The sequence below is a fragment of the Cavia porcellus genome, unplaced genomic scaffold, assembly GCF_034190915.1.
Source record: "Cavia porcellus strain 051 isolate PalLab524CR breed Dunkin Hartley unplaced genomic scaffold, mCavPor4.1 scaffold_1, whole genome shotgun sequence".
NCBI classification, from domain to species: domain Eukaryota; kingdom Metazoa; phylum Chordata; class Mammalia; order Rodentia; family Caviidae; genus Cavia; species Cavia porcellus.
Genome location: NW_026947484.1, coordinates 68,206,461 through 68,225,591, shown reverse-complemented (window position 1 = coordinate 68,225,591; position 19,131 = coordinate 68,206,461). Strand labels below are relative to the sequence as shown.

Sequence of the window (19,131 nt, the reverse complement as noted above, 5' to 3'; positions counted from 1 at the left end):
TCAGTGTGGGTGAGTGCGGCTTGGCTGTGACAGGAGGTGGCACTTTTCCCTCTGTAGGGATTCTGGGCCTGTCTGATTCCAGGCAATGGCTACTGCCACAGGATAATTTTTCAAAGCATTTATGGCTCTCTGCTACTCCTGCTAGAAGAGATTTTCAAAAAAAGAAAAGGATCATTTCCTTCCTTTTAAGGAAATTTCGGACTACTGACCTTGGAGGGGTGCATTAGTTATCTGTGGCTGCGTAATAAATTATTCCAAATCATAGTAGAATAGAACAAGAAATATTTTTCTCAGGTTCTGTGAGTCAGACATCCACTGCTTGGCCAGCTGAGTCTCTTACCAGGCTGAATGCAAGGTTTGGTTGTGGGTCTGCTACCCCAAAATGTACCTGGAGGACCCATGTATCCAAACTTACTGGTGTAGCTCATGGTAAAACTCAGGGCTTCTCCGGCTATTGTCCTGGACATCAGCTCCTTGCCATGTGAGATTCTCTGCTGGGCAACTCTCAGTATGGTTGGCTTCTCTCAGAGCAGCAATGGACAAAGAGAAGGAGAGCGAAGGGGTTGGAAGTCCCTGCTGCCTTACAGGCTAACTTTCGAAATGACATTGTGTCACTTTTGCTGTGTTTTTGTTAGAAATGCATCACTGAGACCAGCGCTCATTCAAAGCAGGGCAATCACATGATGATGTGAACAACAGAAAGGAGGAATCCTTGAGAATTCTCTCTAAGGTTGCTGTCAGTTTTTGGGTTTTTTTTTTTAACACAAATTTTGTGCTCCCCAGCTCTAAAAAGTCCCAAGGTATCTGCTGTGGGACCTATTAAGGTTGCTGTGCTGATGCTAGATCTAGTGGATAGCCCATGGAGGGAGGTGGGAGGGCCTGAAGATGGAGCCACTGGGTTGAAAGACAAGGAGCTACTCGGGGTTGGCAGTGGCTGCAGGGACTCACGGACAGCCTGCAGCAGAAGGCACAAGCGCCGATTTCCGAGCTACAGCATCCTAGGCGCAGCAGGGCTCTGGCAGCGTGAGCAGATTTAGCCCAGGAACGCTAAGCATCAATCACCACAGCGTCCAGAGTTACATAAAGACACCACATCTCCTAAGGGGTAAGGCAGCTATGGAGCCACCTGCCTTGGGCCATGACATCTCAGTAGCCACTGTGATGTACCAAGGACCAGACAAGCTTTCCTGGGCATTATCAGACAAATTTTATCAGTAAAGAGTAAGATGACCCTGATAATGATTGACATTAGGAATCTCCCTAACCTAGCCTAGTAAATGAGTATCTCTTAGTTTAGTCCAAAATTGCCATAATTGGTAATATGTACATAACTTTTTGGTTTTGGTAATATATGAATGATAGAAATTTATTTTTCACATTTCTGAATACTTGGAAGTCCAAGGTCAAGGAATGAACATCTGCTGTCTGGCTGTCCTCTCCCCGTGGCAGGAAAGGTCCAAACACTGCATGCTACGTGGAGGAAGGGCCAAAGTCTTTCACTGATTCACCGGAGCACTTTTATAGGGGCACAAGTCCATGCATGAGGGCCACGGCCTTTTGATGCAATTGTCTTTTAAAGGGCCTATTTCTCAATCTTATCACCTAGTATGTTAGGTTCTAACATGTGAATCTGGGAGGATACAGACATTCAAACCAAAATGGGTTAGAACCAGGTATAATTTAATTTAGAAAAATTATGATTTTTTTTACATTCATCATAAAGTTTGATTTATATTTATTTTTTCAACTTAGAAGAAACCAGAGCTGGAACATCTCTATAAATCACCTAGAATCAATTTTTGTCCTTTATATTTTTTCTTTTTTTGGTACCAAGAACCAAACTCAAGACCTCGAGTTTGCCCTAGAATCAATTTCCTAGCTTAAAGAAGAAATATATTGACTAATGAAAATGTTGCAGATTCCAGTTCCCAGGGTTGCCATTGAGTGGCAGAATTTTCAGGTACTCGGTCATCAGAATACCGAATTCTTGATTCTTGATTCTTCTATGCTTCCGTATTGTTAGACTTCTTGTGACAGGTTACCTGCTAACAAGTTTAAGTGTAAAATTTTCCAGATTCAAGTCCCCTTGGAAGAGTGGTGGTTCCCATAAAAGTCCTGCCAAATCTCATTGTGTCTCTTAGGTTCCAGCTGCACCACATGTCTGTCTCTGACTTTATCACTGGAGGAATGGGATGCTTCCTTTTGCTAGGCCTGGGACAGCCCATTTAAACAGCAGAGCTTGTGTGGACCACTCCATCTGGATGTGGCTTAGACTGAAGAAAGGAGGGGTTTCCCTGCAAATGAATAAGGTTCACAAATATTCAGTGGATATCTACTAGAATTGATAACTTCAAATATTAGATTTCATTGCTGTATTGGGTAGTGCTGATTTACATTTATTTGCAAATGGTACACTGAAACATCCCTGATGTTCGGGGCTGGAGATTTAGCTCAGCGGCATAAGTGCCTGCCTTGCAAGCAGGCAGTTGTGAGTTCGATCCCCGGTACTGATAAAAAGGAAAAAGACCAAAAAAAAAAAAAAAAAAAAAAGAAAAGAAAAAAAAATCCCTGATGTTCACTCTATCATCTATCTATCAATATCTGTCTATCATCTATCATCCATCAATCATCTATCTATCTATATCTCTGTCCATCATTTATCTATTATCCATCAGTCATCTATCAATACCTATAGCAAACTTTCTGTCCTTTTAACCAGTCTTAATATCTTACTAAATGTTAAGGAAAACATTGGATAAATTTTTGACATGGTTCACTTTGTATGCGTGTGAAAGTCATAGTTTTAACTTTTTGAAACTGTATTTGAGCAAGTGAGAGGAGGCTATTCTATCCTATTTATTTTCAACTCTTACGTTCCTTTAAAAAGGAAAATACTCATCTTTGGGAAAATCCTAACCTTAAATTTGCCTCACGTTTTAAACAATTTGCCTTCCAGGGTAGTCGGACTCCTTCAAAGTGGCTCTTCCAACCCCTTGCCAGGATGGTGCCACATTGTGTCAACCTGAGAAGTACAGAAGTTTAACTAAGTGACTCAGCAGGGAGGCAGGGGCCTCACTTTGTAAACATCCTGAGCTTGTGCAGGAGGAGGGCATGGAGATGGTCTGAGTGCAACACTGCCCTGTGGCGGGTGGCCTGCTTACAATAAAGGAGAGGAAAGAGGCTTGTTTCCCCTTTTGCTCTTGCTGCTTTTGCCGTCTTCTGCTGCCTTGAAGTGCTGCTCCTATGCCAGGCCACCCTGCTTTGGAGCCATCTGATGATGGACTGAAACCTCCACACACTGTGAACTAAATAACCTTTCCTTCCTTCATTTTGGCTGTCAAGTACAAGACAAAGAGTAACCAAGACAGCTGTCCTTGCAGGTGTTGCAAGGGACAGCGATGACCCATTTCTCCCAAGTCCTGCTGGGCAGAAACTGCAGATTGGTGAGCATAATAAATGATGGTATTGTTGCAGGCTGCTCAGATTTGGTGCCAGATGTGATAGAATAACCAATGAATGATACAAAGGGACTTTCTTTTGCATACCTCTTCATCTGAAACTTTTATCCTTATAATCACTATATTAATGCATAGAAGGCTTTGCTCCTTGCTGTGGGGGCAGTGAAGGGCAGAGTAGGACAGAGTACACCTCAGCTTGCTTGGAGCCTAAAAGGGCAGGAAAGCACTGCTCAGTAAAACTTCTAGCAACACATGCAGGGACTGGCTGTTACACATAGCATGCGATATAATACAGACTAGGCAGTTCCAAAGTGCTTTTTATGGACGGTGGCTGATGAACTCTGTGCTTATGTTATGAGCCTGACTCATTTGAATCCATCCTGCTTTAGGCTGCCTGGGTGTGTGTCTTAGTTATTTTCTTGTTGCTGAGGCACAATATTCAATATCAGTAAATAAAAGGAGGAAGGGTTTATTTTGGTTCACAGTTTGTAGGGGTTTTAGTCCAGTGTCGGCTGACAGCAAGACAGGGCAGCATGGGAGGGGAGGACAACAGAGGTGAAACAGTCTGTGGAAAGGCAGGCAGAAAGTAGAGGGATCAAGGAAGGAGGGAAGGAGACAGACCATTCCAGGCCTACTCTCAGAGACCCACCTCTTTTAGCCAGGCTTCACCTCCCATACCAATTTAGTCATAAACTTATAGGTAGATTAATCCAATGATGAATACCATACTCTCCTGATCCAGTCCCCTCCTCCAAGCTCTACATATTATAAGCACATGAGGCTTCAGGAGGACATCCAGCTATAGCCCCTAACGGTGGGCTAAAGAAGACATGTGGGAAGCCCCTTTCTCAGGGTGCCATCTGCATAAAGGGGTTGAGTTGGTTTTAGAATGGGGAACTCGTGGACGTCAGGATACACAAACAGATGTGGAATGACATATGGAATAAATATAGGTTGGGTGTGTGCTCTCACTCTCTAGTGAGAGCCCAGGGAGCAGGGACCCAGCACTTAGCACTGAGCACACATTTGGGTCTTGGTTCCCAAATGCATTTCTCCACTAAAAGGAACCAGTGTTCTGTAAAGAAATGGGTGATTCCAGGAAGTGGAGCAGGGAGAACATGTAGAACCTGGGACCTCCTGTGCCAAAGAGTAAAGAGTTGCTCAAATAAAATAAAAAGGACTATCAAAAGTACAGAAACCAGACTCCAGGGTCTCCCAATAGCCAGACTAAAGCCAATTTGAGGATCAAAATAAACTTTCTCACTAAGCCTACTAGATTGTAGCCTTTGAGTTCGACAAATTCATGCTGATATAAATAAATTCTTAAAAGTTTTAAAAGGCAACAGGCTATGAACATACAGTCAGAGCACCCCTCTAAAAACACTCATGAAGTATAAGGAACAAAGAGTACTTTCAGAGTGCAAATTACCATAAATAATCAGATTCAAAATGACTATCAGTATCGTGTAATGAGAAAAATGCAAAGTTCCAAAATACTGTTGGCAAGGGTTAGTAACCTGAATCCAACAGCCAAACCCTAGACAAGGGACATTCTATGGAATAAGTGTGACTAATCTTCATAAATTTCAAAGTTATGACAGTTATGAAAAGACTGAAGAATTGTGTCAGACTGCAAGAGGCTAAAGAAATATGGCAAGCAGATACATCATGTGATTCTAGGCAAGATCTTTTTTCTATAAAGGATATTTGTAGACAATGGGTAAAACTTGAATGACATCTGAGGACTATATGATAGTCACATTTAAATGTTAACTTCCTTGTTTTGATAGATGGAGAGACTATCTTTCTAGGAAATACAATAGGCATCCTGTAGACAGACAAACAACCCTTTTGCAAATATTTTAGCATAACAATTTCTTTTAATTGTTTCCAAATAAAAAGTAAAATCAAGAGTCAAGTAAACAGAATTAAGGGATGAAGTGTGGAAAAGGAACAGTAAACAGAAATAAAGGGGCAGTATAACAACTATCTTAAGTGTTAAAGGAATTGTCTATTTGGAAGAGATGGCAAGAAAGAAAAAGAGACACTGATGTAGTCAGCAGAAACCACAGGCAGGGTTGGCAGTGGATTTCAAGATGTTGGCTATCAGAAAAGGACAGATGTGTTAAGCTTACTGCCTATATTATACTGTATGTTACCAATCTCCTACATGTTTAACAACTAAAATTAAGAGGTAATTATAAATTCCTTTTGCTAAAAACCACTAGATGTTAAATGACACTGTAGCTGATTTCTCTCCTAAATAAAAAGAAAAAATTACAGGCCATCCTCCAAAAATCAGATGGCATTAGACATTTTAATAATCTAAGGAGATACTTATATATGACATAAATGACATGTCAGTTCCTAAAATTCCATGGACCTTGTCCTCCTTATGGGAAGCCATTACTAAAATCATAAATACCCTGTTGATTGTATTTGACTCCTGCATACTTAATTAAATTTTACAGATAGCTTCTACTGTAGACCAGATCCCAAAACAAAAAGGCAAAACTTGACCCTCAAACCCCATAGAGACCTCCTTAATATGGCTTTTCGTGTTTTCAACAACAGAGATAACAGTGACACTTGGAGTTCTGAGACAGGTAAATGAACACAAGGTGGAGCTGCCTGCCCCCTCCCCCATGGACCATGCCTCAAATGCAGCAGAAGAACATTGGGCAAGAGTGCACCATCTTGGCATTCCTTTGGGATCTTACCCCAGGGCTACTGGACTGTCCTAGCCACCAGAGAGTGGGTAAGCCATCCTAACCTCTAGCCCTCACAGGAAATGCCAACACTGCCAGATTCATCGCCGACAGATCTGCTTAAACTTGCTGCTGAAGACTGACAGGGCTCAGGGCCAATAACAGCCCACTTTAAGGTGTCTGTTTCAGGACCCCAAGTCCCATTAAAAGTCTCAGGTAAGACATTCTCTATACTTGTGGGCATAGAGGCCACACATATAGAGTTCTTCCTGAGTTTTCAGGCCGCTATATTAAGTCCTCAGTCTCTATGGGGGTCTTGATGGTCAACCTATGCCATTTACAAACAGGGTCTACACGCAGGTCCCAGACTGCTCCTTCCCAGTCCACCCAGTGGTGCTCCTCCACCTCTCACTTTACAGTCCTAAATCTTAAAAATGCTTTTTATTCCCTTGTGTTTATACAGACTAACCCAGACACTCTAAGGTCTCAACAGCTTATACCTATTATTGCTAGTAAACGTCTAAATTTTGTTTTCTCACCTTTGTTTATACTTTTTCAGGATACATAAAAGCCTTTCCCACAACCAGGGAGACTGCTGATATACTTACTAAAGTCCTGTTACAGCAAATCATCCCAAGGACTACAACCAAGTTAAAGCGGTCCATACCTGGTCTTCTTGGCCACCTCAACAGCGGTCAAAGTTGCTAGACTGCCATCCTGGTTTCACATCACTCAGGCTAAGTGGTGCCCTTCCAGCCCTAGATCTAACCATCCTTTTGCCTACTCGTCTCCACCTCACCAGGGTCTCACAGCCACAACTCTCAGGCTGTCATGTTTTGTTATCTAACTTGGTTTCTAATTTCTTACCCTTTTTACAGCAGGACTCAACATTTCCTAAAGATTCCCACGTCATGCATACCAGAGACAAGCCTTATCTACCTACCTTCTTAACTTTTACCCTTTCAGATGAGGGAGTAATCACCTCTCATAACTTCACTCCTCCTAACCCCATATTTATTTTTCAGAATTCTACCTTACTGTGGCAATGATTCTACCTCAATGTGGTCCTGATATAATGACACATCAAAATCAAAGGCACCTTTCCTTTTACCTCACCTGGGTCCTTAAATATGATACTGCCATGCCTCCTCATAACATCTTGTCTCTTTGTTTTTCCAGTCTAACATACGTGCATTCACCAGTGATAAAGTTGTCCTGGCTAAAACACCTGGCACCAGCTTCTACATGGGCATCACCGTCATCCTGTCAACACTCCTAAACCCCAGTACAGCGCCCCCTTCCAGCAGGAAGCAGTAAAAAAACAAATCTCCACCCTTTTTCCTAATAATCAAAAGATGGGACTGAAAGGATTTTGGTCCAGACTGGACACTTTAGCCAGTAAAGCCTTGGAGGCAGAACCAGGGAGCTCTATCTTCCCTGCCCCTAGGAATTTACCTGTGGCTCCATCTTCCCCATCCCTAGGAATTTACCTGTGATGCGAAATGAGTATCAATGGGCTACTTGCGCATCACTAATGCCCCTCAGGCACCACCCCAAACCTAAGCTACATGTATGCCCCCACTCCACGTGTCCGATGGAGAGATTACCAGACCCCAGGGACTATGCCAGACTCTGGAGGGTCGGGGGGTCTCTCCCCGCATTCTTAAAATAAAGGTCATTTATATTTTATTTTTTTTATCTTTTCAGCCACGCCACAATTCTATCAAGATGAAGAAAAGAAAACAGAAAAACAGAACTAGCATTTTGAATGTCTTCTCTTTATTAAGCACTAGGCTGGGAATTTAAGTCCCACTCAACTATTACATAAACTTGTGAGAATTTTTTTTTTTTTTGTCTTTTTCCTTTTTATCGGTACCAGGGATCGAACTCATGACTCCCTGCTTGCAAAGCAGGTGCTTATACCGCTGAGCTAAATCCCCAGCCCCCAACTTGTGAGAATTTTAATCCACATTGCAAAACCTGGATAAAGTAAGGCTCAAAGAGGGAAGCCACACAGAGTAATATGGCTAGGAAGTAAAACCCCCACTATTTGTGATTTCAGACAAGGAAATGGCAGAAAATGGTCTCATCAATTCAGAGAAGAGTTTAATGTTTTTTTTCTTACAGGGAGATTGGAGAGGCCATAGAGATTGAGTGGAATAAGGATGGTCTGAGATTAAGATTGAGGGCAGGGGATTTAGCTCAGTGGCATAAGCACCTGCCTGGCAAGTGCAAGGTCACGAGTTTGATCTCTGGTACCAAAAAGAAAAAAAAAAAAAGAGAGAGATTAAGATTGAAACCAGGGTATGACAGAGTTAAAGCAATTTCAGAGAGGCAGCAGAAAGGGGAAAGAAAAGAGCAACATGGGTGAGAAGATCAGGCTGCTTGAAGAAGGAACTGCAGAAGGCCTGGGGTATGGTAGGCGGGCAGCTTCTCAAGTGGCCTCATGACACCTCAGGGTGTTTACACTGTTGGTACCTCCCACTGAGGGTGGACTGGACCTGTGTATTTATTTCTAAAAACAGAGTAAAACTTAATATCATTTCTGAGATCACATTAAAAGTCGTAACTTCCATCTTACTAGTATTTCTCTGACTTCCAAGATACAAGCTGCCACGCTGAACAGAACCATAAGGCGAAAACTCTAGAGTGGCATGCAAGGTACAGGTAACCAGCAGTAAAGCCCTCTGTTCCCCAACCCCTGTCAGTAAACTGTGACCTGTCAACAACCAGATGAGTGAGTGAGGGTGTAGATTCTGTCCAAGTAAAACCTTGATGAAAAAACAAAACAAAACAAAAATCCCCTGATGGCTCCTTGTAAGAGACCCTGGGCCAGTGCCTTGATTGCACCTGCAAGACACCGGAAGTGGAGGACCAGCTACAGTGTGCCTGGACTTCCCATACCCACAAGATGATGAAAGCAGGTGAGTGCTCTTTATTCCTATCAAGTTATGGGACACCGTAAGGCTTCATTATTCCCCACGGATTCCATACTTGCAAATTCACTTACTCACTAAATTTATTTATATTCCTAAAGTAACACTCCTCACACTTATTGTCTTTGGACATGTATACAGTGTCATAAAACCCAAGTTTCCTGAGGAGATGCCCTCAGCACTAAGCCTTTCTTAGCTCTCATACTATAAAGCACCCCTTTTCACAGCCTACATAGCTCTAAAACAGTTTTTCTTTTTTGACTTTACTTTGCTGATGATTTGTTTAAAATATCTCCCAGCTGCAGTGATGCTGGCCATCTATTGTTCTTGATTGCAAGAAGGCTGTGATGTACCTGTTTTGTTTGTTGTGGTGCTGGGAACAGAATCCATATGCTAGGTACATGCCCCATGTACCTATGCCCCTTACGGAGACACCAGATCTGTTAAGAGAACCTTTTTCAGCCATGAGTTATAGTCAGGCTGTTGGCTAACAAACCAACAATATGTATTCAATAAGGCGTCTCTGAACAAAACCACACAAAACAAGCTTGCGTATTATGGGTCAGCTGGCAGAAATGTTGTGGCCTGAGGCTCACAGGAAGCTGGCTCTGTGTTCTCCAGCAGTGTTAGGTCAGCATGCACCAGGTCAGTGTCCTCGCCTTTTAGGATAACAGTTATCCATACCTGCCATCTAACTATCATTCTAGTGGTTACATATTAGAAAAACAAAATTTCCCCTGGTTAAAGAGTTATTTTGGGTGAATGTGAACCGGCACTATTCAGGTTAATTAGCCTCATAAGCAAGTGTCTTTGCTCTGTAAAGCCCGCAGCATGTGAGGATTGATGTGTCCAAAGGCACTGGCTTCATTAAAAGCTCCACGACTGCAAAGGATGATGTAACCAGGGCGGCCTCCTGGAACTGCACATGGTTTCTGTGAGCACAGAGAAATAGCATGAGGAGCTGTGCAAGGGGTGTCCCCTTGGGGATGCAAGTGCTGATGACAGCTTTTCAATGAGCCACTGGAAGTCCTGACTTCAGTGCCTGAAATGTGGTCTGCATTTCTCCAGTTTTAAACTTCAGTCAAAGCAGCCCTCTTTTCACTTTGATTTAGACTCCAACTGCATCCCTGACCCTCACGCCACACACTTACCCTGAGTGTGCCAAGTCCTTGAACATGCATGGACTCTGTACAATACACAGCTTTGTGTTACAAGTTACATAAATAGCATTGTGCTATAGTTTTTTCAGCTCTTACGGTTTACATGTTGCTTTGTAAACACGATTTGCTGCTTCTCCCCAATGTGTGGCACACCAGTGTTTGCCTGCTCCGCTTCCACTGCTGGCCACACAGCCTTCCTCCAATTGCTGACATTTGCGTTAGGGAGTCACAGCAGATCCAATCTGTCTTCCTTCATTTGCCTGTGATTACATGTCAACCTCCTGTCCTGCCTCTTCCCTTTTTCCATGGAGGCAAACATCTCTGGACTCGTCTCTAGTTCATTAGAACATATGTTACCTCAGTTACTGAAAGCACCATCTCACCTGGTCAGTCCACAGCCGTCCAGACAGCAGGCAGGAGTCCATATCTGTTTATTGTTTCCTTTTGTTTTTAAAAGCACAGTGGTAATTCCTAATTCTGGTTCATCATGAAGGTGACAAAAGTTTGAAACAAAACCACTGAAATGGAATGACAGCAAATGGAGAGAGCACACGTGCTCATGTTTAGTGCAGGGCCCGCCCATGCTCACCAAGGGACAGAAGAGTCGGCAAACCAAATGACCATGAAAGACGGAGACATTTCCAAAATGAGAGGCTGTTCAACCAGGAGTAAACAATGCATTTGAAAAGGCAGCAGATTAAACTCTGACACATGAAAGGTAAAAACAAAGAGAGAATGAAGCTTGGGTGGCCCAGGCCTGAGTATCTACAGTCCTCCAGTACCAAGTGCCAAGCCGACGGATGTCCAAATAAAATTGTCGCAAAACAAAGCTGTGCAAAAATTGTTGCTGACTCAGAGAAGGCAAGCCATGAACATATGGAATCGACTTTTATTTCTGAAGGTTATAGATATAGATATATTGTTACATATTTTTATATTATTAATCCACAGTTTAGGGAGTTTATTTACCAAAACAAAGTCTAATCCACACTTTTTTCTGAGCAATCCTATACACAGTAGAAAAATCTTTAAATATATAAAAGGTTAATTTGTGCACACCTGCGTTTCTACTGAGGCGCTGTAAGGAGATGCGTGCGGTGCTAACATGGTCAGGTGCGTTCCTGAAGACAGCAGCAGTGCTCCTCCCCTTCCCAGCACAGGTCGCAGGAGGAGCCCTGTAAACACCCAGGGCTCCAGCAGGACACCAGGGTCTCTTCCTTCCCCAGCTGCTGCCCTCCAACCTTCTCCCCTCCCGCAATATCTTCAGTGCAAATTTTTGTTTTTGCTTTAACAGAGAGCTATGCAAAAAATATTGCCACTTTGAATAAAAGCAGTACTTCTGCCCCACAATGAGCCCTTGGTTCCTTTAACAACAAAGGTACAGGCAAAGTGCAAAGCAGTTCTCAGAAGTCAGAACCAAAGCAAGAGTGCTTAGAATGCAAGAGCCGGAGCTGAATGATGTGAAAGTTTACACCTGCCTACCTATCTGTGTAGGGACTATTTTTTCAGGATTCACCTAGGTTTCTGTTTACTGGGATGGAATTCACACGGTAGCTTTTCTTTAGTATGTGCGCATGAACTAATGTGTCTTCCTAAGGTAATAAAATAGCAGATACCTAAGCCTCAGACTGGAGCTGCAGCCCTCACACAGCTCAAACAGTCCTGCTGGATTGGGAAAGACGCCCACCAGGCCAGCGTGGGAAGACAAAGCTTCAAACCCGCGTGGTGTCTCCAAATGAGCAGTGGGTGAGTTGTGAGGACCGCGAGTGGTCAGCTGCTGCCACGCCTGGCTGGCTGGAACAGGAGTCCTCTGCCCAGTCTCGGTGTCCTCTGGTCTGTACCACTGAGTTGGACTCCAATTATGCATGAGGGGGGCTCAACATGGCTACAGAGACCATGGAGTTCACCTTGCAGAATGGAGCACTGCTGAGGAAGGCGTGAAGCAGGTGAGCAGAACTGTACTTACGGCATTCTTTGGGCCTCCAAGGGCAGAGGTAGGGGGACACTGGGTGGGTGCAGGGTTTCTGTCAGAAGGCCAGCCAGACATGAGAAAGGGGGCCCAAACGAGGATGCTTTCTAAGTTGAAAGGCACAAGAAGGGATGATGGATAATTAGAGAGGCTAATGTGGGGAAGAGCCAACTCATGCATTGTGTGAGCACGTGTGGAGGTAAGTGGAAGCAGACACGGAGCACAGAAGGGCAGAGCAGCTCAGTCATCAAGGCAAAGGTGTCTACTTTGAAGCAACTCAGGGCTCCTGTACCCAAGGCTCAATGCATCCTGGACAGCTGTCCCCAGTGGAGCTGCTACCCTGAGACCACGGCAGAGCCCTTTTCCACATCACCTGGCCTTCCGCCAGGTTACTATCAGAGGTGTTTCCGGGGAATTAAGGATGGTGCTCAAGGACCTCCAGGATGCCAGGAGTAGCTCAGGGGGACTCATAAGAAGAGCTCACTTTGAGAGCTGCAGTTACAACCTGTGCAAGGCTTCCACACCATGCACTCTATCCTTTCCAGCAGATCGTGTATTCTGATTGTCTGCAGACACAGAAAATTTCTTTTTGCTAGAAAAAATATTATTTTATAGCCTTATCTGTCCATTCTGCTGGACAAGTCAATTACAAATGGGGGAGGTGGGGTGGGAAATGGTGTATTTGGTATGGTAGAGGCTGGTAAACTTTCTGTTAAGACAGTAAATGTTTTTGGCTTTGTGGCCAAATGGTCTGTAACAACTCCTCAGCTCTCCTGAGGTGGTGTGAAAGTAGCTGTGGACAGCAGGAAAACAAACTTCTGTGGCTGTGCTTCAGTACCACTTTATGTACGGCTACTAAAATTTGAATAACTTTCTTGTATTATGAAAAATTATATTTTTTAACCATAAACGTGTGAAGATCACCGTTAGCTTATGATGATGCTCTAGAGTTGGAAGTTTCCCGAGCTCTCTGCTAAAAGCCAACAGCCTGAAGTTGCACTGCCATTTTAAAAGGTGTATGAAAATTAGAAACTATTTTGTAAATGGTAGCACATACATTTAATTACAAACCTGTGGTCAGGTTAGAATGTCTTAAAGAAATTCACTTTCTATGATGCATGTGAGGGGAATCTGGATAGCTGAATATTCCTAAATAATTTCTGATGGGCTGCTTTAGGTTTCAGCGCTTGGCACTTAAAAGTATAACTTCTTGAGCCTGGTTTGTGGCCTAAAGTGCAGACAGCCACTAACATTCAGCCTTAGATTTTGCAAATGAAGGCATTCACAATTTGTTGGAGAAAACAGTATTTTAAAAGATCAATTTTTAGCCAGGCATGATGGCACACGCCTGTAATCCTAGCATTCAGGAGGCTGAAGCAAGAGGATCACTGCAAGTTTGAAAAGAGCCTGGGCAATAAAGTGAGCTCAAGGCCAGCCTGAACTGTGTAGTGAGATCCTGTCTCAGACAAAAGGAAAATAAAAATAAAAAATATTAAAAAAATTAAAAGATCAATTTTTGAAAATCATAGCTCAGGTAAAATTGATATATGGAAGGCTAGCTTCTCTGAGAAGTGCAAGACTCATGTGACGATACACTTAGCTGAAGATGTTTTACACCCACATCTGGCTCATGGCTTGCTAAGCAGGCTTAGGATTTCAAAGGTGGCATTGCAAGCAGCAACTCTCGCTGGGGAGAGGAGAGTGTGAGCCTATTGTATTCAAAATTTGAAGTTATCACCACGAAGCAATCTAGCGGTCTAAGGAGAAGTCTACTTATCCTTACAGGGGGTTTAAAGTTAATATTCTGTTGTGGTAAACATTACCGAAGAGACCAAATACCACTGACTGAGGGTTCACTAAATCTTGAAATGGAAGGTCCTACTTTCTTGCTAAGGCTCAACTAAAAGCTCCGAGGCACATAACTGGCAAAACAGGATAATGCAGTTTCACACAGATCATGATAAAAGTAAACAGACTCCTTTCCTGTTCCCCTCTTGGAAATTTAGAGTGGCACCAGGTAGTGCAAAATGGGAAAATGTGACGCCAGCCCTATCTCTTCCAGGTAGGTGTGTTTCTCTGCAGAATCATAAAGCCAAGAGCAGCCTTCTCCTCAGCCAGAGCCAGCTAGGGGTTTTCCTTCAGTTGCAGGTTCATACTGTGAGAAGAGAGAAACAGGAGAAATCAAAGGAGAAACACTCAGTAATGATTTGGTGGGATGTCTTTGCTTTTTTCCCTTAAAAGGCTTACTGAAAATAAATCATGCAAATGCTTTAAAGAAAAAGCTAGTGAAACACAATCTTCCCCTAGTTGCTAAACTTTTCTCCAAAACAGGATGATCATTTTGTCTGAAGGTATTTTACCCCTTTATAGAGTAACCCCAGGAAACACACAATGTATTGTGTTAAGGCTTGTCTCTGAAGTCAGTTCAGACAGGGGCCATTAGTAGTCTGTTTTGGAAATTCTGGTACATGCTCTTTCCTCGTAGTGATGGACACTCCTGTGCTGGCCCTGACTGGGCTGAGGGAGGCAAGTGTCTGCTGTTCCTAGGGAAGCCACCCTGAGGCAGTGAACTAGACACGCTGGAAGGTGGGCAGATCATAGCAGGGGCAGGCCAGGTGGAGAGGAGCGGGGGTTCTTTGGCTGGTACTCCCTCGGAGGGTGCATTTTTCTGCCTGTGGACCTCAGGCTGCAAGTTCTCCACACCTTGAGCACTTGTGCGCAGTCCTCCAGGGGCTTTTTAGGCTTTTAGCCTGCCACCCAGGCTGCATACTGGCCTCTTGTGCTGGGACTTTCGGCTTCCCATACTGAGCAGCTCTGGCTCTCCTAGATGTCAGCCTACAGGAGGCCACTGTGGGCTCTCAAGCCTCTGTTTCTGCAGGAGCCTTAAAATTTTATGAATGAATATATAGTCCATTGGTTTTGTTTCTCTGAAAACCCTGCTTAATAAACTTGTAAAGGCAACATAATAATCTGCCTGAAATAAGTAATACCTGACAAGTGCTAAATAGCAAAAGTGGTAAACAGTAAAATAAACATGACCAAAACAAAAATATAAAATTTAAAAAATTATTTTCTAGAAGTAAAAGGATTTATTTAATTTAAGGGAGTAGCTAATTTAATAAAATGGCTTTTAATAACTAAGTAAAAAGAAGACTTGGGAGCATATCTGGGTTCCCAGATATCTAGGGAATAAGTCTAAAATTTTCTTAGGACTGGGGGTATAGCTCAGTGATACAGCACTTGCCTGGCACCTGCAAGGCCCTGGGGTCCATCTCCAGCCTTGTAAAACAAACCAACTTTTCCCTTAAGCCACCTGTGTCCCTCTGTCTTCTGCTGTTTAATGGACGGAATACAAATTCCTGGTACATCTATCCTAGAGGAAGAGAACTAAAGGCCAGTAAATAATCAGAGGAATTCAAGTCATTAAAAGACGAGACACTATTGGTTGAAAAAGACAATTCAGGAAATATCTGCAGACTGCACTGTCACTGGCCTCCCGACTCACTGGTGTGCCTGCTACAAGGCCTTATCGGTGTTTACTTGCGGGATTTTGGCAGCTGAATAGTGTTCCTTCTGGTAGTTTTGCAAATGAAGCCACTGGTAACCCATGCTGCTTGTCTAGTTGTAAAGGACGCTTCCTCTGAAAGGTTCCCTGCAAGTTCAGCCTGTGCAGTTGTGGGGACTGGCCCAGGGTTCCTGCCTTCTACACTTTCCACCTGTGCACTGTAAACGGAGCAAGCGCACCTCTCACAGCACGTTGAGGAGGCTCCAGCCCGGGGTGTCCTCAACTGTGAGCACTGACTGTGTCTAATGCTTTAGTAACAGCAGTGCCTCAGGTGCTTTTTCCAACAGGAAAATTACCTCTTCACTTCAGTTACTCTGCTTGTAATGATCCGGTCTCTTTAGTGTTTCTGGAGCCTGGCCATCCTTGGCACCATGAAGGCTGCCAGGTGCCAGGTCTTGTCATCTGCTCTGCAGCATTTCACTTTGGAGATGTGCTCCTTTTCTCCACAGAGCTTTCCCCTAACATACCGTTGCGGGAAAGGTCGCTGTTTATATTGCTGGAGCACTGCTTCTAATATGTACTTTGAGCTGCAGTACTTCCAAGAAGTCTGTAGTAGTTCTGATCTGGCAGCTATGATTTTATTTTCTTTCTCACAGAGTTGGCTCACTTTCTGTCACGAGCCAGGAAGGTACCGCTAAGCCAAAATTGGAGGAACATTGCCTGAAAAGTCTAAACCACTGAGTGCAAGTGACAGTTCTGAAAACTGCAAGGACATGGTCATTGTGTTTCCTGCCAATAAAAATCTGAGCTGACATTTACACCAGGCTGCCCACTCTACTTTTTTCTGACTATTCTGTAAACTTTCTAGGGTTTAGTTCATCCCTTTTTGATAACGAAAGAATGCTGAAACCTACTTACCCAGTTTATGAGAAGAGCAAAGAGACAGTTAAACGCTGACAACTTCCTTACAAGCTAATACAAGGAAGCAGTCTGAAGAACTTTTGATATAACAGTTATCGCATAGCATGAATAAAGCTACTGCCAACACTACTAATTTAAATCTAGTCAAATGGAACCACCTTTGATCATATAATTTTAAATATATGTAAAAATACTGAAGCCATGCAACAGGCTTAGGACATGAATACATACATAAAATCTGAACCTAAAGGTGAAGGATAAACATACATAGGGCTATTTTTCCAAAATTTGTTTTCCTACATTTATTTTTTTTAAAAATCCTTTTTGGGAAAAATTACTTTTAATCAGAACTGAGAAATTTAAAGGAGTATATCTCACAGCAAACTAAGTTTTTTACAATCAACTTTGCAATGAAACATAGTGACCTTCTGATAATATTACAATAGGCTATTTTTCCTTCTAATGAATTAAATGAGGTTCTTTACAAAGTACCTGACAGTCTCATTTGATGACGAATAAAAACACGTATTTTATGCAGGAAGAGAAGGGAGAAGGCATTAACTGTCCCTTCTGTCTCGGAGGAAAATGAGAGCCTGGCAGCTTCAGCACATATGTTCTATTCTCAGCCTGACCGAGGCACTTGAAAGAGACTGTGTCCATTTTACCCTTTACCCTTCCCAGATAGTGGGCTCCAGATAGTGTAAAATGCTTCCGTACAGTATTCTTCCCTGTCCCCAGTAGCCTGTGTTGAACAGAAGCTGAAGAACTTCAGCAAAGCCCTGCATTCTAACCCCAAGAAAGCCAAAAATCTAGGACTGGAAGTCAGGGAAAAAAAAAGGAACTTTCTTGTCCCACATGAGAATCACACCCTCCTCAGAGTGATTCTGTGCCCTGTGTGGTGTGGGACAGAGACACAGCAAGTGGGAATTTATGTAACAGCCTGTAGCATCCTCCTCCCCACACCCCAACCCAGACAACCCAAACTAGCAGCAATGCCCTTCCTCCTCCCAACCCAGAGCCCTGTGTACCAGGCAAAGCGGCAGAGGAGTGGGTAAGCCCAGAGATGTACAGCCATTAGCTGACAGGCCATTGAGTGACCGGGATTCGGGACACGCCCTTCACAATGCGCCTTAACTTGGCTGCAAGCTGTAGCTGCTCAAGCAGCACTGTTTTGCTAAAGGAGAAAATGCACTGCATTTGCAGAATACATTTGCAAAGTGGATTACAGTGGACTGAGATAGACATTTTCTTCTGCAGAATTTCATGTGGCAATTTGTTTTGTAGCCTTCATCTGAAAAGGTAGGACAACAGCGACTTTCAGAAATATAGCCATGTGATTAAGACTTGTTCTTTGTGCCCTTTTCAGTGGGGACGTTCTGAAATCCTGTTTTTGTACTTCCTCTAAGTTGAAAAGTCAACGTGGCAACTGCGGAAGCAGTTCACTGCATCTTTCCAACTCCTCCTTAGATCTTGAGGGAACAAAAAAGGTGACAACACACATTGAAAGGGCCTCTTCTTCTTGGTTTCTGGGAATAAAGACAACACTCATGCTCTCCCATCCAAGGCCAATTAAAGAGCCCTTTTTGGGAGGTCACAGTTGCTTTCTTGATCCTGATCTGGCCACTACTGAGCTCTGTTCACTTAGGTGAGTAACTTTTATCCTTAAAAGAGGGCACTCTGATGTGAGCATACAGAGCTCCTCTTTCTGATTCAAAAATTACTGGATCCTGGTCTACACAACTAAGTTTCAGATCCCAGTTCTGGGCAGCTTAATTTTTTTTTTATTAATGAGCATTAGTTATACAGAATAATGAGATTCATTTTGGCAGGTCAGTATATGCATATATTTCTCTGGGCCATTTTTATGGCAATAAATCACAGAACTGGTCAGATCATGTCTCTAGGACTTTCTTATTTGTAAGACATACCTTAAGCTTATGCTGAGGATTAAATTAGATACTGTGGGTGGGCTTTTTACACAGAGTCTGGCACATGCCACAGATTCAATACGTGTCAGATTCCTGCTCCTCACAGCAGGGAGTCACCCAACCCGGTCATTCCTAAAGTCTGAGCAGACTCAACTGCCTCCTGGAAACTGCAAAACAAGGATCTTTCTCCTCTATCATCAAAATATTACATTCGCACAGAAGTCCCAGCTTTCACTAATTAAAACAGATGATATAATTCAGAAAGCAGAGATGGGTTCCTCTTGCCCAAATGTTCTTACATCTGGATCCAGTATTTTCTCCTCAGTTTTGGGTTGCAAAACAGAATGTCATATAAAGACTTTATGTTGTCCTCAGAAGGATTATGCTGGCAAATTTGTCTTCAAACTTCTAATTTCAGGAATACAGCAATAAAAGCTAAACATCTAAAGGGGGTTACCCAATCCTGAATGCATTTTTTTTTTTTTTTTTTTTTTTTTGCAAGCCCAGCCATACAACACTACAAGTAACCACACAGCTGTTGTTGAT

At 43.1% G+C, this 19,131-nt stretch overlaps 1 protein-coding gene across 10 annotated transcripts in view; it reads right to left on the bottom strand.

Annotated features, from left to right (window-relative positions):
- The window catches only part of Prune2 (prune homolog 2 with BCH domain), a 277,788-nt gene that overhangs the window by 24,048 nt on the left and 234,609 nt on the right, over positions 1–19,131 (bottom strand). For 8 of the 10 annotated variants that reach the window (XR_010047791.1, XR_010047792.1, XM_063249594.1 and 5 more), the window contains one exon: positions 11,132–14,386. The exons of 1 other annotated variant lie outside the window; for it this stretch is intronic. Coding sequence is in view for 7 of the 9 variants with exons in the window: in XM_063249594.1 (XP_063105664.1) it covers positions 14,356–14,386 (31 nt within the window). In the remaining 2 variants the exon portion in view is untranslated. Of the gene's footprint in view, positions 1–1,659; positions 2,295–11,131; positions 14,387–19,131 lie in introns of those variants that run through there. One more of the 10 variants, XM_063249603.1, reaches the window with a different exon arrangement.